Below are 21,409 nucleotides of genomic sequence, written 5' to 3'. Positions count from 1 at the left end.
GGAGGGGAAAAATAAAGATAAAAATATAATAAAAACAGCTAGCGTAAGACAAAATAAAATACTAATAATAACGGTCAAATAAACACTATTTTACAACAGTTATATGCACATGAATGTGACATTATTGCATGTGAGTACAACAGTAATTGCACATGAATATGACGGTATTGCACATGGTTAAGTCAGTATTGCACGTGTTTTGCAGGGCTAACAGAGTTTGTTATAAAGTCTGACAGCAGCAGAGGCAAAGACCTGCGAAACGTCTCCTTCACACAGTGAGGGTGGATCAGTCTCTCACTGAAGCTGCTCTCCAGAGTGGACAGAGTGTCCTGCAGGGGTGAGACTCATCGTCACTGATGATAAAAAAAAAAGTTCTGAAAATGGATATTGCAAAGTTTGGATGCTTGCCAGCGGTGCAGTGGTTTGATGTGCTGCACATGTGTGGTACGTTTGCTTCCTGGCCTCGACCATTTGCCTAATGTCTCTATCCTCTCTCTCCTCATTTCAGGCTACATCCGTCTTGTCTAAGAAAGCCTTCGGGTTGGAAAAAAAACGTTTGACCCTCATTGCCAGGTCACTCTTGGAAAGGAGATTTTCTGGTTAAATAGATGATGAGACGGAAATATTTCAGTGAATTCTCTTATTTCTCCCCCCCCCTTGACACCCTCAAGTGTCAGGATGTTTACAGATAAAAATAGGCTTTTGATCAAAATCATGTCAAACTGTTAGCATGACTACAATACACATGCAGAACAGAAGAAATGCAGGGATGAAAAATAATGAGAAAAAAATGAAAAAAGCCTAACTTTGTAAAGCTGCTGATTATTCTACATCTAGACACAATCTATAAACTAGCTCAATTATAGAACTTCCCCTTCTCTTTATATTGTATATGTAAAGCTGATGACATTTGTGACTGAGAGCGAGCTGGACATGTGTCGTCTTTTTATACTTGTGACATGAAGCCCGTCGTTCAAAGAGTCGTCTGTGTGCTCAGTGTGGGCCCACTGTTTATGTGCATTTGTCTGTTACACATCAGTCACTCCAGCGGCTAAATGCTAAACGCTTCAGTACTCACAGATGGGGACAAATAGATTTCTATTGGCCTGTCAACACAACAATAGCCTCCAAAAGGGACAATGTATGCCTGTAGGTGGTTATGTACTCTTCTATACACTTATTTTTACTTGTATTCTGTATGAGTCAGTCTCTTGTTCCTGAAATTAGCTGTCAAATAATAGCACCGTTGTGGCATAGCAATCGATGTAAGCCGCTTTCATAAAAACTAGTGAAGTAATTGTGAAATATTGAAATACCTGAGATTGAACCCAGCAACACATTGCGCTTGATGCATTCAAACACATAGTCGTAACTCTGAGGCTTGAGAGGAGAACCAGTCGACAGGATGGTGTGCAGGGACTGGAGGCTGTGCGTCTCCACTACAAGAGAAAAAATACAGTATGGAAAATGTTTACTTATCATTTGAACACCATTCTCAGCCTGAGAAACACATGAAAAAATATACAAAACCACGATGTATCTTTAGATAAACTGTAATAATAATAATACGCCTTAAATCTAGCTTCCATCTAAGCATGATGTAAGCCTAAACTGAAGGTACAACAAATAAATAAATAAATATTATTTATATGCATATTATGGATATCAGAATGTGATCAACATAATATATTAGCGAGACAGTAATTTGAAGCTGATTAACACTGATCTCCTATAAACAGTCACTAACTCCAGAATGCCGGTCCAAATGTCAGCTCAGGGAAAGGGCTCCTCCGCTGGGACAGCCGGAGATGAAGCCCCCTGCCCTCCCCTGCCCACTGGAGGCATGCCACACACAGTGGCTTTAACAGGCATCCATAAGGGCCCACAAATGCCAAATGTGCGGTTCAACAAAGAGTATGTAAACCTTAACAGCTTATATACTGTTAGAATAATGATGAAAGCTTTGTGGTCCATGTTTCAGTATAAAATAAAAAAATACATTTGATCTAGACTTCTGAATATAATTGTTGTCTGCGATTAAGTATGATCACATTAGTGCACTGGCTCCTGTGGCTCAGAGAATAGACATTAAAGCAGCTTGGCTTGTGTACAAGTCTCTCCATGGCCTAGCACCAAAGTACATCTCAGACATGTTAGTGCCACATGAACCATCTCAGACTCTGAGGACCTCAGGGACCGGCCTCCTGCTCGTGCCCAGAGTCAGGACTAAACATGGGGAATCTGCGTTTCAGTTTTATGCAGCTAAAATCTGGAACAATCTTCTTGAAGATGCGAGACAGGCTTCTACTCTGACAATGTTCAAATCCAAGCTAAAAACAGTTTTGTTAAGCTGTGCATATGACTGAAATTATTCTATTTGCACTTTTCCCTTTTATGTCTTAAACTGTCATGTCTTTGTGATTTTAATGCATTTTTTCCTGTTGCCTTGTGTACGAATTGTGCTCTATAAATAAACTCGACTTGCCAAATATAGTTAACACTTTGTAACGACCTAAAATGCACGGCAACAAATAAAAAATAAAAAAAAATACTCCTATGTTTTAGCATGTTTTATCATTGTGTAATAAAAACAGAAAGTAACAGCATTCACAGAAAACACATGAAGGTTAGATGGGGAGCTAATAAGTGGCTACACGGCTCTGATTATGCACAGGGAGCAGGCCGTGTCTCTAGAGAGAGCTGACACTATAAGTAATTAGCTGCTCCCACCTAAGACTGGTGAGAATTATCCTTACAGTGCATTTATCCAGCCGACTCGCTGTCAAACCAAGCCAAACTGTCGATTCCAAACTGAAAAAGGTCTAAAGGGCAAACAGAGTTAAACGATGTATATTATAGTCATTACATTGTATATCATTTCTTTCTCATTTCCTGGTGCATTTTGGCACTAGAATCTTTTTTTTTTTTTTTTTACGTATCGGCTTGTTATCGCTGTGCGCCCATGTGTGTCTCTCCTTGCACATAACTGGACTTACTGGGTTTCAGGTTCCTCTCCTGCAGAACTGACAGCCACTTAGCCCCGGTCCCAAAAATAGTGATGCTGAAAAAACATGAAAAAAAAGAGAAATATTTTACCATCAATTACATTTTCGACATTTACCAGACAGCAAGTATGAAACATGTGGTGAAGATAAACAATAGCTGCAACGTTGTCAATTAAGAGCAACTGGCACAACCCCCTCCCAACATTGAATGATGACAAAACCCAATCAACAGAAGCAAATTAAGTCATCCCCTGTGGTGGATTTAAACTGTCATGACAACTTTGTTCAGTCAGACAGAAGGGTGGCTGGACCGACATGGTATTTCATCATTAAATCTAAAGACAAGCGGTGCAGAGAATAACCTCGGCTATGAGTTCTAGTTCTCGATGCATATTTTAATGTAAAAAGGGATGATAGATGGTTGGTTCAGGGGTCAGGTAAGGGCAGGGAACTTACTCTAGGGCTTATGTAAGATTGTCACCATTGAAAATGTCAATTGGAATAATAAACAGATCGCAATCTAAAAAGCATTATGTAAAAGGGAAAAACAACAACATATATATCTCCTTTTTTGTATTATGTGTGAATTCATTCATCTAGATCTTTACAAAGACTTTTCTGAAATGTATGTGATTTTTGTTGATGTTTCAGTATTGACTCAATTGTTAATGCGCTTGGCAATGTTTAAACAATAGGCTGTGAAATAAACAAATGACAAATAAAAATGGATTTATAGTACTGGGGGGGTTCTACTATATGTTGTTTATTTAGTTTATTGTTCAGCCCACTTTACTAACAAATTGCGGACCACAAATTTTCCCTCAAGGACAATAAAGTGTCACTTACTTACACTACAATTCTATTAATGTGAATCTCAAATTAGAGACAATTAATGAGAGGTTTAATATATAAATAACCCAAACTAAAACACAATTTTGGTATAATAGTTGTGAAGTGTCTTCTAAATGTTATTACTTTATAGCTATGAATAATACTGAAATAATGTTGCAGCTTCACAATCCCATCCATTAATGGAAACCAAAACACATTTTTAAGATTCTAATTATAGGCTTTCTTTAATATCATTTGCAGTGATGTGTTGAGATCAGATTACCCAGTCAAAGTATTTTATTTAACATGCTACAGAACACAATCTCCTCCCAAGGAGTGTGAAGGATGTCAACAGCACACTTATTACAGATAAAAGCTCCTGATAAAAAGTTGCTTTGGCAATGATTGGAGAAACCACACTGCATGTCGCCTTATTGTCGAACTAATCTGACAATAACAGAAGCCTTACAGAGCAAGGCAATCTCTGAATATCTTTTACAATGCTGAAGGAGGCAGACGGTGAAGTGATCTGCACCAGCAAGCAGCTTCTGCATTAGAAGAATCAAAGTTGAGAGAGACGGAGGCTTTGTAAATGACGAGGGGATGCTGCCTCACGTACGATGCTAGAGTTCACAGTGGTTCATTTGAGGCCTTCTACCTATGCATGACAAGGCATAATTTCAAAATGTTTTTGTGCCACCAAAAGCAGACTTGTCCTAAGTGTCTGCGGTTTCACTGGAGCAGGACAGTTTTTAGAAGAACCACAAGCAGAATCTTGGAGGAGCAAGTGAAATGGATAGAAACTTGAATTAAGTGATATTGTCTACTCATAAAAGATATGATAAAAATATATTTTTAGTATGCAACATTCTAAGATTGAGTATATTGAAAACTGTCAATTATCTACAAAAGGAGAAGAGGAAAAATGAATAAATGCAATACTTGAAACTCAACCAAGACAGTTAGAGACACGTTTTAGCATTTAGCGTTTTATTTCTGATTGCAAATATAATGTTTTCACTGTTTGCAAATATAATGTTTTCACTGTTATCTGGAGAATCCACACAAACATCAAGATATCACTTTTTCCCATATTATTTCTCACCCAGAGTTGAAATAGAAAAGAGTAGGTTTGGTCAAGTGGAAATGACCAGCCAAATGACTTTGACGAAGCGTATTGATTGAGTGTATTGATAGAATTCTCCTGGTTAAGTAACTTTGAATCATGCCTTTCTTCTGCTGTAGTCCTGCCCTGAAAGCTGACAACACCTCACCGCTGCCCTTTGCATATAAAGGTTATTAAAAGCGTTGCCTTGGTGAATATGTGTGCCAGTGTTTCTGCCTGGGTCAAAAAGGCACACAGCATACAACTCTATAGGATGGATTATGGATGGTTACAATTCCATTACCATAATCCAGAGGCTAAATTGTATAAAATATTTTTAAATTGTGTTTGAAAATGTATTTGAAAGACATGCAATCATTTCAGATTGTATCACTGGACTAAAAAGGTGCTGTTACAATGCCGGTGGTTCCCGTAAACATTATTTGCATTAGAGTTTCTTGGAGATAGGAAAGTTATTGGATGTTTAGAACAGGAAATAAGAAATATATATATAATGTATTAGAGATACATTAACAAAATATAAACCTACAGCCTCAGTTTTCATAAATGTATTATTATTTATGTTTTAGAATGAAATATGTTTAATATGAACAACTGTGGGCTTTTAGTCAAGCATTTCCCACATCAAGAATTGGGTTAAAGCTCCATCTACTGGCTGCAGAGGGAATAGCAAAGGTGAAATAAATAAAGCTAGCTTGCCCTGGCATGCTTGTTATGAACACAATTTGACGGCAGAAATGCTCAGAACAAGTCTGGTGGTGATTTCTAGACTTAAATACCGCTCAGAAGATCTAAGCTCTACCTGTGATGTCACAAAACACATAACACAAAAACAAGATTCATCAAACAAGCTAAATATAACTCCAGGTATGTTTCTGATGAGGGAACAATTATAGAACATGATTAAAACCTCAAAAAAGTAAATTCTGCATAATATGAATACTTCAAATTAAGCTACTTGGACGAAGCAGCTACAACAAAAACTGAAATAGCTCATTTATGTGCCGTCAACCCAAGAAGCATGCTCACAAACTGAAGGGCTGTCTCTTGAGCACTATTTATGAGCCCATCAATCATGTGCGAGCCCCCATCCAAGAACGCATTTGTTGGACGCTCGCTGCCATAGCAACGCAGCTCTGTCCTGATTGGAGGCAGGTGGCCAGGTGTGGCAACTAATGGGCTGTTTAGGAGTCTCTCCGACACTGTGTGCCCGTACAGTACATGAGAAATTACCAAATACAAGACACTTGAAGGGCTGAGCAGTTACTACATTAAACGCTGATTTGTGCATCTTGTGAGGCAGCAATTGAAAAGCCACTTGTCAACAACTGTTTACTGACCTCCCGCACTCCAATCTGTAATATAATAGACATCAGGTGTAATGGAGTGTAAAAAGATATTTGCTTATCAACTTGTGTTTTCTTCTAATAAGACAGATAAAACAACAAAGCTGGGAACAACAGCTGAAAAAAGACACCTCTAAAAAAGGCAAAAATCCGACTGCAAAAGGTTGTCAGGTAAATACTGTAAGCATATAGCTCTTTAGCATTATCCGTCTTATTTGAAAGAAAAACAAGTGTTGATATTGAAATAGAAGATAACCCAAATATAATAACTTCATACATAGCCACTGAACATTTTTAAATATCCTGCAGCCAACAGGTTTTATTGTTTTTCATTCCATACCATACAAATGCCTTTTAAAACATTAAATGGCTTCACTTCACTGAATCAAACCATTTTCTCTGAGCTAAGTCATTGGCCCACAGAAACAAAGGGAACAAAGAGAAGAGGGTAATACAAACTGAACCGGCTTCTTCCCTGAATGTTTGATTTGACTGGCAATAAGCAGGTTTTATTTGTATGTCTTACATAGCAGCAGCTTGATAGTTCTCTTGTGTCAGATGCTGGACAAAAAGGAATACATGACGAAAAAGTCAGTGCTGACCTCAGCTTAAGAAGGCAATCATTTGATAAATCATATTATTTGATTCTTCACATGCCGATACAACTGTAAAATGTATAAAGTAGATTCCCAACTTTGTGTACTATCAAATTCATAATGTTTGATGTTTTAGGCTTGCCATAACTGTTATACAAACTTGATTTCTTGAGACTGCTAAAAAGAGCAGCAATTTCTAATTTCTTTTTTGTAAAAGTAGATCTCCGAGGGGAAAAGGATGGAGACCCCTGGGCTACTGGACGGTAAGTCACTGTCAGTTTTACGCAGCTAAAATCTAGAAAAGTCTTCCTGTGACGCGAGACAGGCCTTAACTCAATGTTCAAATCCTGTGACTGAAACTATTTGATCAGCTCTCATCGCTTTTGAAGTTGTTTTTATCTAAATAAATTGTGTTTTTACTTTTTTCATTAGGATTGTATTGTGCATTTCTTGTTCTGTAAAAACTTGAATTACATTTTGTACAAATTGTGCTTGACAACAATCTTTGCCTTGCCTTTGCCTTACAGCGTTTCCTCAATTTAATGCATTTTGTAGGTTATTATTGTAAATGTCAACTAAACAGGTCTTGTAAATAGCCATTTCTGAAAATACAATAGTACTACATAAATAAAACATTGCAGTCATAATCAGAAAAATCTATGGAACAAACGACTGAACATTACAAAAACACAAGTGATCTTTTCCATCTTGGCTTTTTAATGTAACAATTAGTTAAATAAACATTTTGAAAACGTTTCAGTAAATTGCCATTCTATCAGTGAAAATGTCATCTTTTAATGATGTTGACCTCCTAATCCTTTAAAACAGTAAATGTCATCTGCTCCAGAAATGTAGAAATCGACAGCAAACCTAAACCCCACAAAATCTAACATTCAGCTCTCAATGTGAGTTTAAGTCTCGCAGAGGCCCTGACAGATTTAGCCCCAATTAAAATGTCCGGGCTGCGCTCACAAGATGAGGGCAGAGAAGTTTCATGTCAGCCCTTCCCAGAGGGTTTTCCACAAAGCAATGGATTGTGGGAAATGTGTCTAAAGGGGCTACATCAGCACTTAATTGGTTCCAAAATGTACTTCCAGTTAAAGACTCTTACTGCTACACTGGTATTTCTGAATCGGTTTCATGTGACCATTACATTTTCAACTACAGGTGTTTAATATCATTTTAGGTGGTAATATAAGGTATGGGGATGACATATATTTTACAAGATCAGTTACCAAGCAACCAATCATCATTTGTGGGCCTGCTCCACTATGATAAATCTAAATCGGTATAAAAAGCAGCTCATTAGTTGGAGTCTCTGCACAAACTGCTCTCGTCCTGAGCTGCAGCACTCAAACAGATCATTCTGACACTTTAACTCTACATTGATTTGCAACTTCTTTCTATTTTATGTCAGATTTTTCTGGCTGTTACCAATTTTGCTCCTTGCTAAGGGCAATATGCCAATGTTGAAGATGTGTCTGAAGTATCACTATTTCTGCTGACCACAGTTTTTGTAAGTGTTTTTACAGTTCCAGATAAAGTGAGTGAAGGTAGTCTGAACTGGAGCTCAACTAGCAATAGACTTCACACATTTAGTAATGCTTCAATGATTGATTTGATACAATTTACAATGGTATGATATTAAAACACAAATCCAAATAACACTTAAGTTCCCTTAACATGGCTAGAGGTCTGACCTTTTTTAAGAGTATAGTGTTACCATCAATCGTAGTAACAATAGACCTGAAGACAGCTGACCCAGCTCAGAGCAAAGCGCCTGTTCAGCGGAGTCCAACATCACAGCACTTTGTCACTGACGTCCAAACTGCTCTTTTCTAGTCGTCAATAACACCAAGGAGTTTCTCTACACACTCCAACACTCAGAAAAGGTTCTTTTGAACTGGTAGGTGTAAATACACTTAACTTTTATCAGCAAACATTGCAGACTACAACAGGAGGACTAATTGTAGTTTATTCAAATAAAAAGCAACATTTTAACATTGCCTTCATGTTATATTTTGCAAGTGGAGTAGATATACCATATCTATATAAATGTTTCTTATAAACAGACCTTTGTTTTTGTCATACCTTGGCAGTTTTGGCTGCACTCTGCTGCCTACATTACACAAACACCATAAAATAGGGATAACCCAGCACCAGTCCATATGACTACAACCAAATATTTTTCTACACTGCATTTTTAGGATAAATTCTGTGGTGCATGTCTCCACTCAGCAACTATTAATTTGAAAAATGAATATTTACAAAAGAAATCAATTTCACCAATGACATATTCAGACAATGAAATGACAATCTATCAAAAATGTGTTCAAATGCATCTGTGTGTTTGTTGTGGTTGAAGTTAAACTATCTCAAAAAACTTGTGAACGGAAAGTAAAATTCTAATTTTATTGTCACTTGATGCACTTATACGAAAGGCTAGAGTTCAAGTTCTCTTCAAAACACTCAAAAAGCTAAGTGCCATTAAAGGGCTTCACAGCTGTTTGAATAAATGTAGTTCCTAACCTCTTTATCCTGCATCCAGAAGCTCTATAGCACTGCCCCAATGGTAAGAACTCAAACTGCACCCTGAGAAGATGGTCCCGGAACTGACTGAGATCTTGCTGGCCACTTTGACCAAGTATAGTTTTGTTTGTAAGGGACAGGTTTCCAAACCATGCCGCTTAACAAAGGTTAAAAGGCACATATTATGCTAAATTTACTTTTTTGAGCTTTTAAATAGTTTCCCTCCTAAAAAAAATATACCTGGAGTAGCATTTAGCTTCATTTGCGCTAGTTTGAGGAATCCTGGTTAGAAAATCCTCTCCCCTCCGACAGTCATCAACTGTCCATTCAAAATCTCCGCGACTACAGACATTGCTCTGATGTGGCTGAGAATCTTTTGTGCCATTTTTATGTCATAACTCATTGCCAGAATCGCTTTTCATTTCATAATCTGTACAACTGAGAGCTGAGACCAGGAAATAAAACCTACAGCGCATTCGATCTTAAAACTGTTGAGTGGTAGTGCCATCTACTGGCTGCCAGGGGGAATTACAGTGTGCCGTGTTGGAAATAGGCAGAGATCCCTATGTAGTTTTGTTTTTGTTATAATTTATTTTTTCTTCTAGTTTCTTCTAATTTCTTCTTTCTAGTTCTTAAACATGAAATGCCAAAGCCAAAGTTACTCAAGAGCATGTTTAAAGGCTGATAACAATAGAAATAAAGCATATAATTCAACATTTAAAATCAGCTTTTCAAATCTTAATCTGCCCTTTCTGCAATTTGGTCACACACAGAATACTCAATATTTTTATTCAACATCTGACTAGGACAGCAATTGCCATAATTCAACCTATATTTAAAATGATGTGCACATAAGTGATTTGTGTGTAAAGTTAGTTTCTTGTGTGTGTTTGTGTTGTCGACTCACCCCAGCTGGTCCGTGAGGTCCCACAAAATGTTGGGAGTGGGCATGAGAGGTGAACCGTCGTATAAAACCACCGAGGCTCCCACTGCCAGCGCCGACACCAGCCAGTTCCACATCATCCAGCCGGTCTGGACACAACAAGCTTACAACGTCACTTTATCTGCCACCAACACGCTGCACAAATGGCAGCAAAATGCATATCAAGTTAGTTTGGGAGTATGGAACCAGTTCACTGAGTTTTTTTTATTCACAATCTTGACACATCACCAGTCAACAGTCTGAATCCCATTTTTAAGTTTTCAAAACACACAAAATTTCAAACACTTCCCCAATGATTGTCCTCAAAATTAGAAGGACAATAGTAGAAAATATACACAAGCCTGACCTTCAACACACAATACTGCTCATTAGAAGAGCCGAGTGTTCCCATTGTGAATGTGCACAGACTTGTGATTAAACGCTCCCTGCACCTCTTGCCCATTTCCCGCTCCCACTGGTCACTGGAACGTCACAACATCAGCTTCAACAGGCTGTAACAAATGTTGGGATGTAGGGGAGTCATTGTATGTGAGATTTGTGGACCTACCGTGGTGTAGTAGATGATGACGTCACTGCTAGTCATGTTACCATGGAGAACGTGCTCCTTCAAATGCTGGATGAGTGTACCCTAAAATGGCAGAAACATGAATTTATTTATTTATTTTTTAGATTCATGCACGCAGTGCTATTGCAATCTGCCGTGAGAAGAGCACAAACACTGGGCTGCACTAGTCAGGAGTGCCTACACCTAGTGCATGTTACAGTGGAACCTCATCCAACCTGAACACTGAAGATCCCTGAGGTCTCATATTGAAAACAAGAGTCATACATTACCAGAGGCCATTCCCTTCATTAAGCTGTTGGATGAATCAGGTTTATAACAGGTTTAGTAATGAATGATCAATTATGGACAAAGACAGTTAAAATGTCTAGTTTCTCGTGTGTAAATTGGTTCAGACCTGTTCAAACTCAAACTAAGGCTCTCTTGACAAAAACAAAAATTTGTGCCAAGTGAGCCTTTCTCCTCCAATCTCCCGCAACTAGATGGATCATTATCACTGGCAATGGCTCTAGCCGGTTCAGTGAGTAGTCTGCCTGTGTGTGTGCGTGTACAGGTCTGTGTCTGTGTACTGTGTCTATGTACTGTGTAGTGTAGTGTTGGCAGTACGTGCTGCCACTGTCGCCCTTTGGTGCATGTCTTCTTGCTGCTGACAGCATGTTAACAGAGCCGTAACAAAGCATAAAGCACAACAGTGCCGGGGCTAATTGGGAGAGCCAGAAAGACTGCCAGTGCCTTGCTATGAAATGTTTTCTCAATACATTACTGTCCAATTATAACTGGCTTCAAGGGGGGAAGTTGGACCACAAAACTACAAAAAGATAAGCAGTAAAAACATGTTTAGAAGGACATTCTGAGAATGAAGAATAGGTACGACCAGAATAAACAGAAAAGAGCAAAAGAAATCAGAACAGGCAGGTCATTGAGGCTGAACACTGCATAACTCCTTTCAGTTTTCAAACATATTTTGTCTGAAAACTTATTCAAGATGTTGAGTGTTTTAACCTTGGAAAAGTGGCATTTCCCAAATGCCTTTATTCATTATGGTGTAGCTATGCTGCCATCTTGTGGTCAAAAATAAATACTACAAAATCAGTTTGTGACTGTCCTTAAAATATTCAAATTATCTACAAATAGTCAATGACACATCACAAATTCAAATTTTAAATATGGGTAATAATAGAAAATGTAATTACTTAATTTTTACACAAATAACATTTTTAGATTTGATCTTAGTCTTAGTGAATTTTACACCGTTACCTCAAATGTCAGTAACCTTGCCAACAAGATTAATTCTTGTGATATTTGTGAGTTCACACACTCTTGAGAATTCATCTGGCCAGGCTCCCACTTTTACATTGGGCCTGAACCACCAGCGGTGCAGAGCCTGGACCAATCACAGAGTTCATTGTAGGTTGTAAGTCAAAAGTGGAGCTCCCAAACTGTATTTTGTTGAGCAGAGGTAAACATTTTGTGCATTTGTGGTCAGGGAAAATGGCTATGCTTTTCTCATTTCCAGATTTTGACATCTGGCATGATACAAGTTAAATGTCAGTGGCCTTGACTCAAACTATAGTATCATAATTACTCTTAAAGTCAACCTCCTCTTTTCTTTTCTAATTCAACTCACTTGATCATTATATTCTCCGTTATTGCCATAGTATCTTACCCCCGCAGAGTGGACCATACATTTGGGTGCTCCTGTAGTGCCAGAGGAATACATAATGAAGAGTGGGTGACTGAAGGGAAGTTGTTCAAACTCTAACTGTGGATCTTGGCCAGCTTCTCCGCGTCCGGTTGCCAAGAAGTCTTCTATAAATACACTGTAGAAAAAGAAACACAAAAGAAAAGATCGACCACATGCCATCTGATTCCTGAAAAGATATAGTATTTTACCTGTTGGGAATTTTGGAAAGGTCCGTTTCCTGCTTTGAGCGTGCATAAGGAATTACTACAACTTTTTTCAGGTCAGGTAAGCCTAGAGAGAGACCAAAAGAGCATTGAATCTGAATTTACATACTTTAATTGAATAAAATATAAGCAACTGTAGTATGGAAAACATACAATAAAACAATGTTCAATAATCCAGTTACCAACCTTTAACTACACTGGTCAACTTTTCCATGTGGTCATGTGTTTTTCCATTATAAACCACAGCCGAAACGGAGAAGATTAGTTTGGGTTGGATTTGCGAAAACCTATCAAGGACACCCTGAAAAAACAAATAAAAATTAGAAAAATAACTTGAAGAAATTATTGTCCTCACACAAAAAAGGGTTTAATATAATGCACCTTTAAATATACAATACTAAATTAATTATTATTAAAATTAATGAATGATTTTTCCACAACGCTATTTATGCAACACTTGTAGGTGTCATAGGTAAAGCCAAATATGAAAGGCAGTGTGAATTCCAACGCTGCTAAGTCCTTTATTGTTATATATTTTTGTAGCCACAAGAGGGCAGTCAGGAACAAGAATCAGAGGCACTAGACAACTACAAAACAACCACTGAGGAGAAAATTACATCAACAAACACACTTAATTCCTCATTTTTCATGTGTATGTGTTATGCCAGCAATTAAAATTATTATTATCAAATAAACATTACAATAATTGGATAATGCCTTCTCTAAAAGCTAAAATGAGAATATTGTTATGATGAAGCAAACATACATTTACACCAAAATCGACAGACGTGGAGCTCCAAATGGCCCCGACGCTGGCCGCTGCTAACATGGCCTCTACTGCATGGATACCGTTGGGAAGGTAGCCTGAACAGAAACACAAAAATGCAGTGATATAGTTTTCCTGCTTTTTAAGTTGGAAGGGAACATTTTGAGAGTCTGGTTAAAGATCAGGCTTTAAATGTCGTTTTTGTTGTTGTTGTGTTACTTTTAATGGCGGTTGGCAGCCGACTGAAAAGGTGCATTTACCGCCACCTACTGTAGTTGTACGTCTAATGAAAAATATGTGTTTAACGCTATACTGTACACATACAAAAAGAGAGCAGGAGAGAGAAAAAGAGAGAGAGAGCGAGAGAAAGAGAGAGAGAGGGAAAGAGAGGGAGAGAGAGAGAAAGAGAGCGCGGTCAAATAATGGGACGAAAGTACTAATGTATTCCAGATATTTTTATTTTCTAGTATATCATAGGACTATTTGATGGAGGAAAACCCAGTAATATGTAAAGCTGAGCAGTTCATCGACTGAACAGTGCTGTCACAATAGTATTTGAAATGAAAAGGCTTGATACTCTATACCAATTTCAATACGACAATGATAATAACAAACATAATTTTTTTTTAGACAATGAAATAAAAGTTTTGGCTGTGATTGAGATCAAGACCATTCTGTGTCCTAAAAATAATTACATTTTATTAAATTTGTATTATCATTATTCCCATACGACATTCAGCATAATTTTTTTTGGCAACCCGACAACATTCTCACTTATGGGTGCATAAAATCTAAAAAACACATAAAGATGATCCATAGCATGACATTGTAAATGTCATGACGAAATATTACAAGATCAAACAAAAAATGATCCAACCATGACTTTATGTTATATTAAAACAATCCTTTCTAAACTGAAGGTTCATTTATCAATAATGTAAATGGAGAACAAGGACACGGTCTTCTTCATGGAGATGTGGACAGATACTGAGTAAAAGGCAATGGGCTCAAGGCCAAGACTGACAGAAGCTCTCCTGCTCTGTATTTAAACAAAGAGCTGTTCTGTTGATTAAGTACATCTTATCTAACTTCATAAAACTATTACACCAACGGTAGTTTCTGCCAATTGGCCCGACTAGTCAAAGGCAACGACCAGGTGTACAGTCACGCGGTGGATGAATCATGACTAATCTGCCAGCATGGTTCATTTACTAAGTGTGGTTATAACCAGGAAGCAGCATCACATTTACGTGACAGATCACCTTTTTTATTGACCTTTATCTAACATGAAAGTCCCACTGAGATTTGGAATCCTTTTCAGGGGAGTCCTGGCCCCAGAGGGGAGGAGCCTGTTGTACATGTTTTTAGTGGGAGTGGAAACCTCTGCAGACACTTGGAGAACGTGCTTCTTGCTGAGAGACGAGAGCACTAACCACTGTGCCACGGTGCCGTGCTGGCCCTCCTCTTACATCAGAGCAGGACCAACAGCATCATGGGTCACGTTGTTACCACAGCGCCTCGTTTGACTGCTCCAGACACTATGAATCAGTCCGACAACAGCGTATGAGCCAGTGCGACGTGCAGATAAAAGCTGTGGGTTTATTGCCCATTTAGAAGAGGGGAAAAAGTGAAAAAAGGAGACTGGGGAATGACATACAGCACATTGTCGAGAGCCGGACTCAAACTCACGACGCTGCGGCCTGGCCCACACGGCAGGCATATGTGCTATTCACTCTGCCATAAGCGGCACTGGAAGCATGTTTTCCATTCACAACAGACCGTCGCTAAATGAAAAGTCAGTTCGCAGGAAAAGAATAGGAAAGATGACACCGCTAAACAACACCCTTTTAGCCTCATGCAATGCCGTCTGTTCAGTGACTGCAGGTTATTTAAAATAATAATAAAATGGAGAGGTAAAATCAATAGCTCCACCGTTCTAATTATAGAGAGGGAGTGCAACGTGGAGGGGGCTCTTTGGCTCTTTGCTATAAAATCTCAGCTGCCTTCATTAGCTAAGTGCTTGTTTATCTTCAATATAGTGACAAGGCATTTCACTTCCAACAAGAGGACAAGGACATCTCGACCTGCAACGCACCAATAAGATGACGCACTGGTACGCGCAAGGAAGCTGAAACACCAGGAGAGAGGATGGTCCAATCCCTCTTTTCTCTTCCTCTCGACTCCATCCTGACCCTTTTGCTTCTTTCTAATGAGATTCCCACAAAGCTTTAAGTCATTTAGCTAATGGATTGTACAAGCACAATATTAATCTCTAATCCAGCAAACGCAGGCCATGCAAGTTCTATGGTTCTTCTTCTTGAGCAGTGCATGGCATTATTATCAATTCAAACACCATGAAACTACCAGCAAAAAATACCAAAATGCTGTTAAGCCAGTTTTATTCAACAAGTCACCAATTTGTCTTTAGTGTAGTAGAAACGAACAAGGACCATTATTAGAGCTTTACTACTATTGTGACATGCACAGGCGTTTGGTTCATTAGATTTGTCATTTACACTTATATGCTACTAGATCATAATGTGAGGAGTCAAATATGAAATGTCTACATTCCATGGTAGGAAACAAGAGAATAAAATGACGCAGTTCTGATGGATATTTGAGATTACATTGTTTGATCAAATAGAGCGTAACAGAATCCTCTCATACTAACACAGAACACAAACAGCTGAAACACTAGAAATGTCTTTCTTTTTTGCTTTTGGCAACTTGGACTCATAGTGAGTTTCTGCTTCCAACCAACAATGTAGCTAACTGTTCTGTAGAGACTTCCTTTTCCAGGTGATGTGGCAAAGGAAAACATTTTTATAGCAGATTTGATAGATAAAACACAATTACTACTTCGAAAATGTTACATTTTGAAAGTTTAAATCTGTGTTAAAGTGTGTGTCCAGGCATTCCTCGCTGTTCAAATATGACTTGGAATAAATAAAAGGCCACATTCACTGTGAGCTGTGCCTGGTGCCAAAAGGGCCCACCCTCTCGTCGTCCCACTCGCCGTCCCGCACACTCGCCGTCCCACACACACACTCGCCGTCCCACACACACACTCGTCGTCCCACACACACACTCGTCGTCCCACACACACACTCGTCGTCCCACACACACACTCGTCGTCCCACACACACACTCGTCGTCCCACACACACACTCGTCGTCCCACACACACAATCGTCGTCCCACACACACAATCGTCGTCCCACACACACAATCGTCGTCCCGCACACACAATCGTCGTCCCACACACACTCACGTCGTCCCGCACACTCACGTCGTCCCGCACATTCGTCGTCCCGCGCACTCGTCGTCCCGCGCGCTCGTCGTCCCGCGCACTCGTCGTCCCGCGCGCTCGTCGTCCCGCACGCTCGTCGTCCCGCACACTCGTCGTCCCGCTCGTCGTCACACACACACACACACTCGTCGTCACACAAACACACTCGTCGTCACACACACACACACACTCGTCGTCACACAAACACACTCGTCGTCACACAAACACACTCGTCGTCACACAAACACACTCGTCGTCACACAAACACACTCGTCGTCACACAAACACACTCGTCGTCACACAAACACACTCGTCGTCACACAAACACACTCGTCGTCACACAAACACACTCGTCGTCACACAAACACACTCGTCGTCACACAAACACACTCGTCGTCACACAAACACACTCGTCGTCACACAAACACACTCGTCGTCCCGTCGTCCCACAAACGCACTCGTCGTCCCACGCACTCGTCGTCCCACGCACTCGTCGTCCCACAAACACACTCGTCGTCCCACGCACTCGTCGTCCCACGCACTCGTCGTCCCACGCACTCGTCGTCCCACGCACTCGTCGTCCCACGCACTCGCCGTCCCACGCACTCGCCGTCCCACGCACTCGCCGTCCCACGCACTCGCCGTCCCACGCACTCGCCGTCCCACGCACTCGTCGTCCCACACACTCGTCGTCCCACACACTCGTCGTCCCACCTTCAAGTCCTCCCACCTTCAAGTCCTCCCACCTTCAAGTCGTCCCACACACTGAACCGTGAAGGAGAGGCTCACCTACAACCCGGTCTCCGGTCTGAATGCCCATCTTCCTCATGGCAGCTGCACACACCGCCACGTCACGTCTCAGCTCTCCAAACGTCACCTTCACGATTTCATCATTTTTCTCCGCTGTGAAGCCAAAGGAACACAAAATAATCATAAGCAATCCAATTCTACATAAAAAAGTGTTAGTTATTTCATACTAATTGTTACCGGTTCACTTTTGCAAACCCATGAGCAACAAAGTGAATAGGATATCATCGAATTCATATTTTGAAATAGACACCTGTAAAGCTGTTGTTGATATTAAAAGCCTCAGGCGCAGGGCCCCATTACAGCAGCTCTGGGCGTGACCATAACAGCCTTTCATACTTTTCTTACATGTAGGCAACATTAACATTTGGAAATTATTATTAGAAACTATATCATTACATCAATGTTAATGACATTTAGAGGCTGACCTTCTGGTCTGACTAAAGTAATAGGTTTGACTATTGGAGAGCTCCAGCATATAGTGACCAATGAGCCTGTATATAATTGCATTACAGCCCAAAACAAAGGTGCAGGTCCCAAGCCCACTCTCTCTCCCTCCCTCCCTCTCTCACTCTCTCCACCACAGCAATAAACTGTGGGCTTTTCATTACAGTGCGACAGTCTGAGGAAGAGCAAGGGCTTAATATAATAAGAGTGACGTGCGCCTGCTGCCATCTTTCAAGTAAATTCATTTAATTTCAAGGTGGGCTGACAAAAATATCTCTCTCATAAACACAAGAGCACCCAATCCGGCTTTTCAACTGAATATTTATGAGCATGTACAACAGCCTAACGATAAGTCATCCATGTACGTACTAGCTGCGTATAGAGCCACTTTATCCTGGTCTGCATGTTTGAGGAGATTTTCAGCGTAGTTGAGACGTGCACCTCGGAACCACTCAGGGACATCCGAGATCAGCTTGGACGTGTCCACCACCTGCAACACAACCAGACAGAAAAACTTACTACCGGTACTCGTCTTTCAAATGATAATATTCATACACATTTATATTGCAGTTTGTTTTATGTACTAGCGTAAAGCCTACGCTGTGTTACAACTGGTATTAACAAAACTAAAGAAAGAACAATAAGTCAGTTTACATAATGGGTGCAACAGAAAGATACATATTAGCTGTTGAGACATTACATGTTTGCATTAGTAATGGCCATAACGTTGTGCACACTTGAGCTTGGACAAAAAAGGGTGAATGAGCTCTTGAAAAGCTGTGCCAAAAAGCTATAATAACAGCAAAGATATAAAATAAAATCATATTAAAATTGTGAGACCAAAATTGTGAACGGAACTGCACCGATTATTGAGCGACTCCGTTATACAATACTTTGTAGTAACAAAGTAACAAGTTAAAATTTGTCTGCAAACTAAAAATCAGTGATAAGATAAGATAAGATAATCCTTTATCACGATAGTAGTAATTTTGGTGTTTGTCGGTCTTGTTTTTTCAGAATGAAAAGTTTCCCTATTAGTACTCATTGCCGAGTTTGTCCGACCGTTTGGTCCAAGACCAAACGTTTGAATTGTGCAATCTTGATAAACCTCTCAAAGCGCTCCACTGTGGTCATTATTCATTCACCACAAACACAGTGAGAGCAATAGAAAAAAAGGAATTGCTGTTTTTTTTCTTTTACAGTTACGATACAAACCCCATATAAATAGAATTACCTTAATAGGCCATTTGAAATTGTCATTCTAAAAATAAATAAAAAACTACAAACCAACAAACACCAAATCAGTGATCATGATATATTTTTCAGAATAACAAGTTAAAAGTTTCCCTATTAGTTTACATTGCAGATTGTGTCAGTTAGACTTCAGAGATCTCCATGGCGATACAGTATGTGTGAGTGAGAGTGACCACTTTGTCCAAAAGCCCATGGGATGAAAGCGGGAAGGAATTGAATGCTTTGATATGAAGATATAAATCTCGAGCGTGATGTTATCATACGTGTTTTCGTCATTCAGTGATCATGGTAACAATACAGGATATGGACATGCATTACGCAGTCACTCACAAGGAATTCTCGCCATTGCACGGCTTCTAATAATATCAAAATCTCATCTCATCTTCATGTCTTCCACCACTAGTTCATATTCAACATATTAAATCAAACGTTTCATGGAGTAAATGAAAGAAAAGTCAAGCAAATATTTGGACTAAATATAAAATGATTTCTGCTTGTTTAAATGTTTATCCAACAATCTTTGCATTGAACAGGCAATGTAACTGTTATAAAATAGATATTGCCATACATATATCTGGGATATGATGTGGAACAAGCTCAGCTTTTACCGTCCCTAGAACATGACATGTTTAAGCCATATAATCTGACAAAAGAGGCTGTTTATCTTACCTCATCATAGGGTTTGGAGCACACCACTCCACAACTGTTCCACACGTGTGTCCAGAATTCTGGATAATTGTCCACTGACCACTGATACAAATCATGATAGTTTGCTGCAAACAGAAGACAATTTCAAAAGCAAGAAAACAATATTTAAAATTATTGGGTCGCCTAAAGACATTCCCTGTGTATCCATTACGTGACAAAACAAAACTACATAGTGACTCTGTGATCAGGAACAAATATCTGACCCAAACCACACTTACAAGCTCACTCAATTTCATTTAAAAATAATCATTTGTACAGAAAAGTACTAGTAAACCAGGTATTTGCATGTTAACAAGAAACTGCTCACAAAATGTAAGATGACTAAACTAACATTTCACTCACGAATCCTTATAATCCCTGTAAAATAATTAGTTTACGATTAAACTACTTCATCTCTATCACTACCTGCCAAACCGGTCTGTATTCCTACAACATATACTTAAGCAAGACATTACTACTTATTTCACAGAGATGCATATTCATGGGTAGTGTATATGCAGTACCAGGTTTTGCTGTATTAATAACATGGCTTTTTCACCAGTCCATCAGCCCAATGAGTTACATGTCTTGGCTATGTGTCATTTTTCAGAAAGACAATTATGATCCATTTGACATAATAATAAGTAGCCGATGGCAGTTTTGCTACAAGTATCTGCCCTTTTTTTTTTTTTTTTTACCCGGTGGCTTAACAAGTTAATCAAGATGCCTCCTCGTCTCTCAGCCTTGCCCTGTCCAGCCTTACTACCTCCTCCATCCAACTCACCCAGATTAAGCCCGTAGTCCTTGTTGACCTGTCTCCTGAATGAATCCATCTGTGTGTCTCTCTTCGAGTCTGGATACCACAGCGCCTTGCACTCCTCATCCATGATCTTTTCGCTCTTTTGGACCGTATCTTTGGACATTTTGTTGCGCTTGTTTTCGTCCCGCAGGGTCTCGGTGTCCGCTAGCTGTGCGCGAGCTAAAAGAATCAGTGCACACGTTAAGAAGAGCCGGGAGATAGCCGAGCGCGAGAGCTAGCAAAGCTGACTGTCAAAGGCAAGCGTGGGGCAGCCAGCAAAACTGACAGCACATGCCCCGCCTGCGTCGTGACGTAGGCAAGGCGCTTCACGAGCTCTCGTCATAATTACAAGCGCAAAGGCTCTAATTAAAGTATAACAAAATGACAACGTCCACGCGCAGGAAACATCCACTGAGGGGAATCACTAACAGCAACTTCACCTGGCGGGGGAAAATAATAAGGCCTATAAGATTAGCGCGGACCTTGCAATCTATAACCTTTAAATGTTATTAGGC

General features: G+C 39.7%; 1 protein-coding gene across 1 annotated transcript in view; it reads right to left on the bottom strand.

The window, feature by feature from the left end:
- The window catches only part of aacs (acetoacetyl-CoA synthetase), a 29,188-nt gene extending 8,009 nt beyond the window's left edge, over positions 1–21,179 (bottom strand). The window contains exons 1-12 of the mRNA XM_072432863.1: positions 20,880–21,179; positions 20,078–20,181; positions 18,524–18,644; positions 17,690–17,803; positions 13,613–13,710; positions 13,033–13,147; positions 12,832–12,913; positions 12,605–12,758; positions 10,924–11,004; positions 10,341–10,465; positions 2,997–3,061; positions 1,317–1,439 (exon numbers count right to left, since the gene is read on the bottom strand). Coding sequence (XP_072288964.1) covers positions 1,317–1,439; positions 2,997–3,061; positions 10,341–10,465; positions 10,924–11,004; positions 12,605–12,758; positions 12,832–12,913; positions 13,033–13,147; positions 13,613–13,710; positions 17,690–17,803; positions 18,524–18,644; positions 20,078–20,181; positions 20,880–21,018 — 1,321 coding nt within the window. The 5' untranslated portion in view covers positions 21,019–21,179. The remainder of the gene's footprint in view (positions 1–1,316; positions 1,440–2,996; positions 3,062–10,340; positions 10,466–10,923; positions 11,005–12,604; positions 12,759–12,831; positions 12,914–13,032; positions 13,148–13,612; positions 13,711–17,689; positions 17,804–18,523; positions 18,645–20,077; positions 20,182–20,879) is intronic.
- Positions 21,180–21,409: the final 230 nt, after the last annotated feature.

The sequence above is a fragment of the Eucyclogobius newberryi genome, unplaced genomic scaffold (genome assembly GCF_026437365.1).
Source record: "Eucyclogobius newberryi isolate DKJ021-1_F unplaced genomic scaffold, fEucNew1.0.hap1 SCAF_6, whole genome shotgun sequence".
NCBI classification, from domain to species: Eukaryota; Metazoa; Chordata; class Actinopteri; order Gobiiformes; family Gobiidae; genus Eucyclogobius; species Eucyclogobius newberryi.
This window is presented reverse-complemented; position numbering and strand designations above follow the sequence as displayed.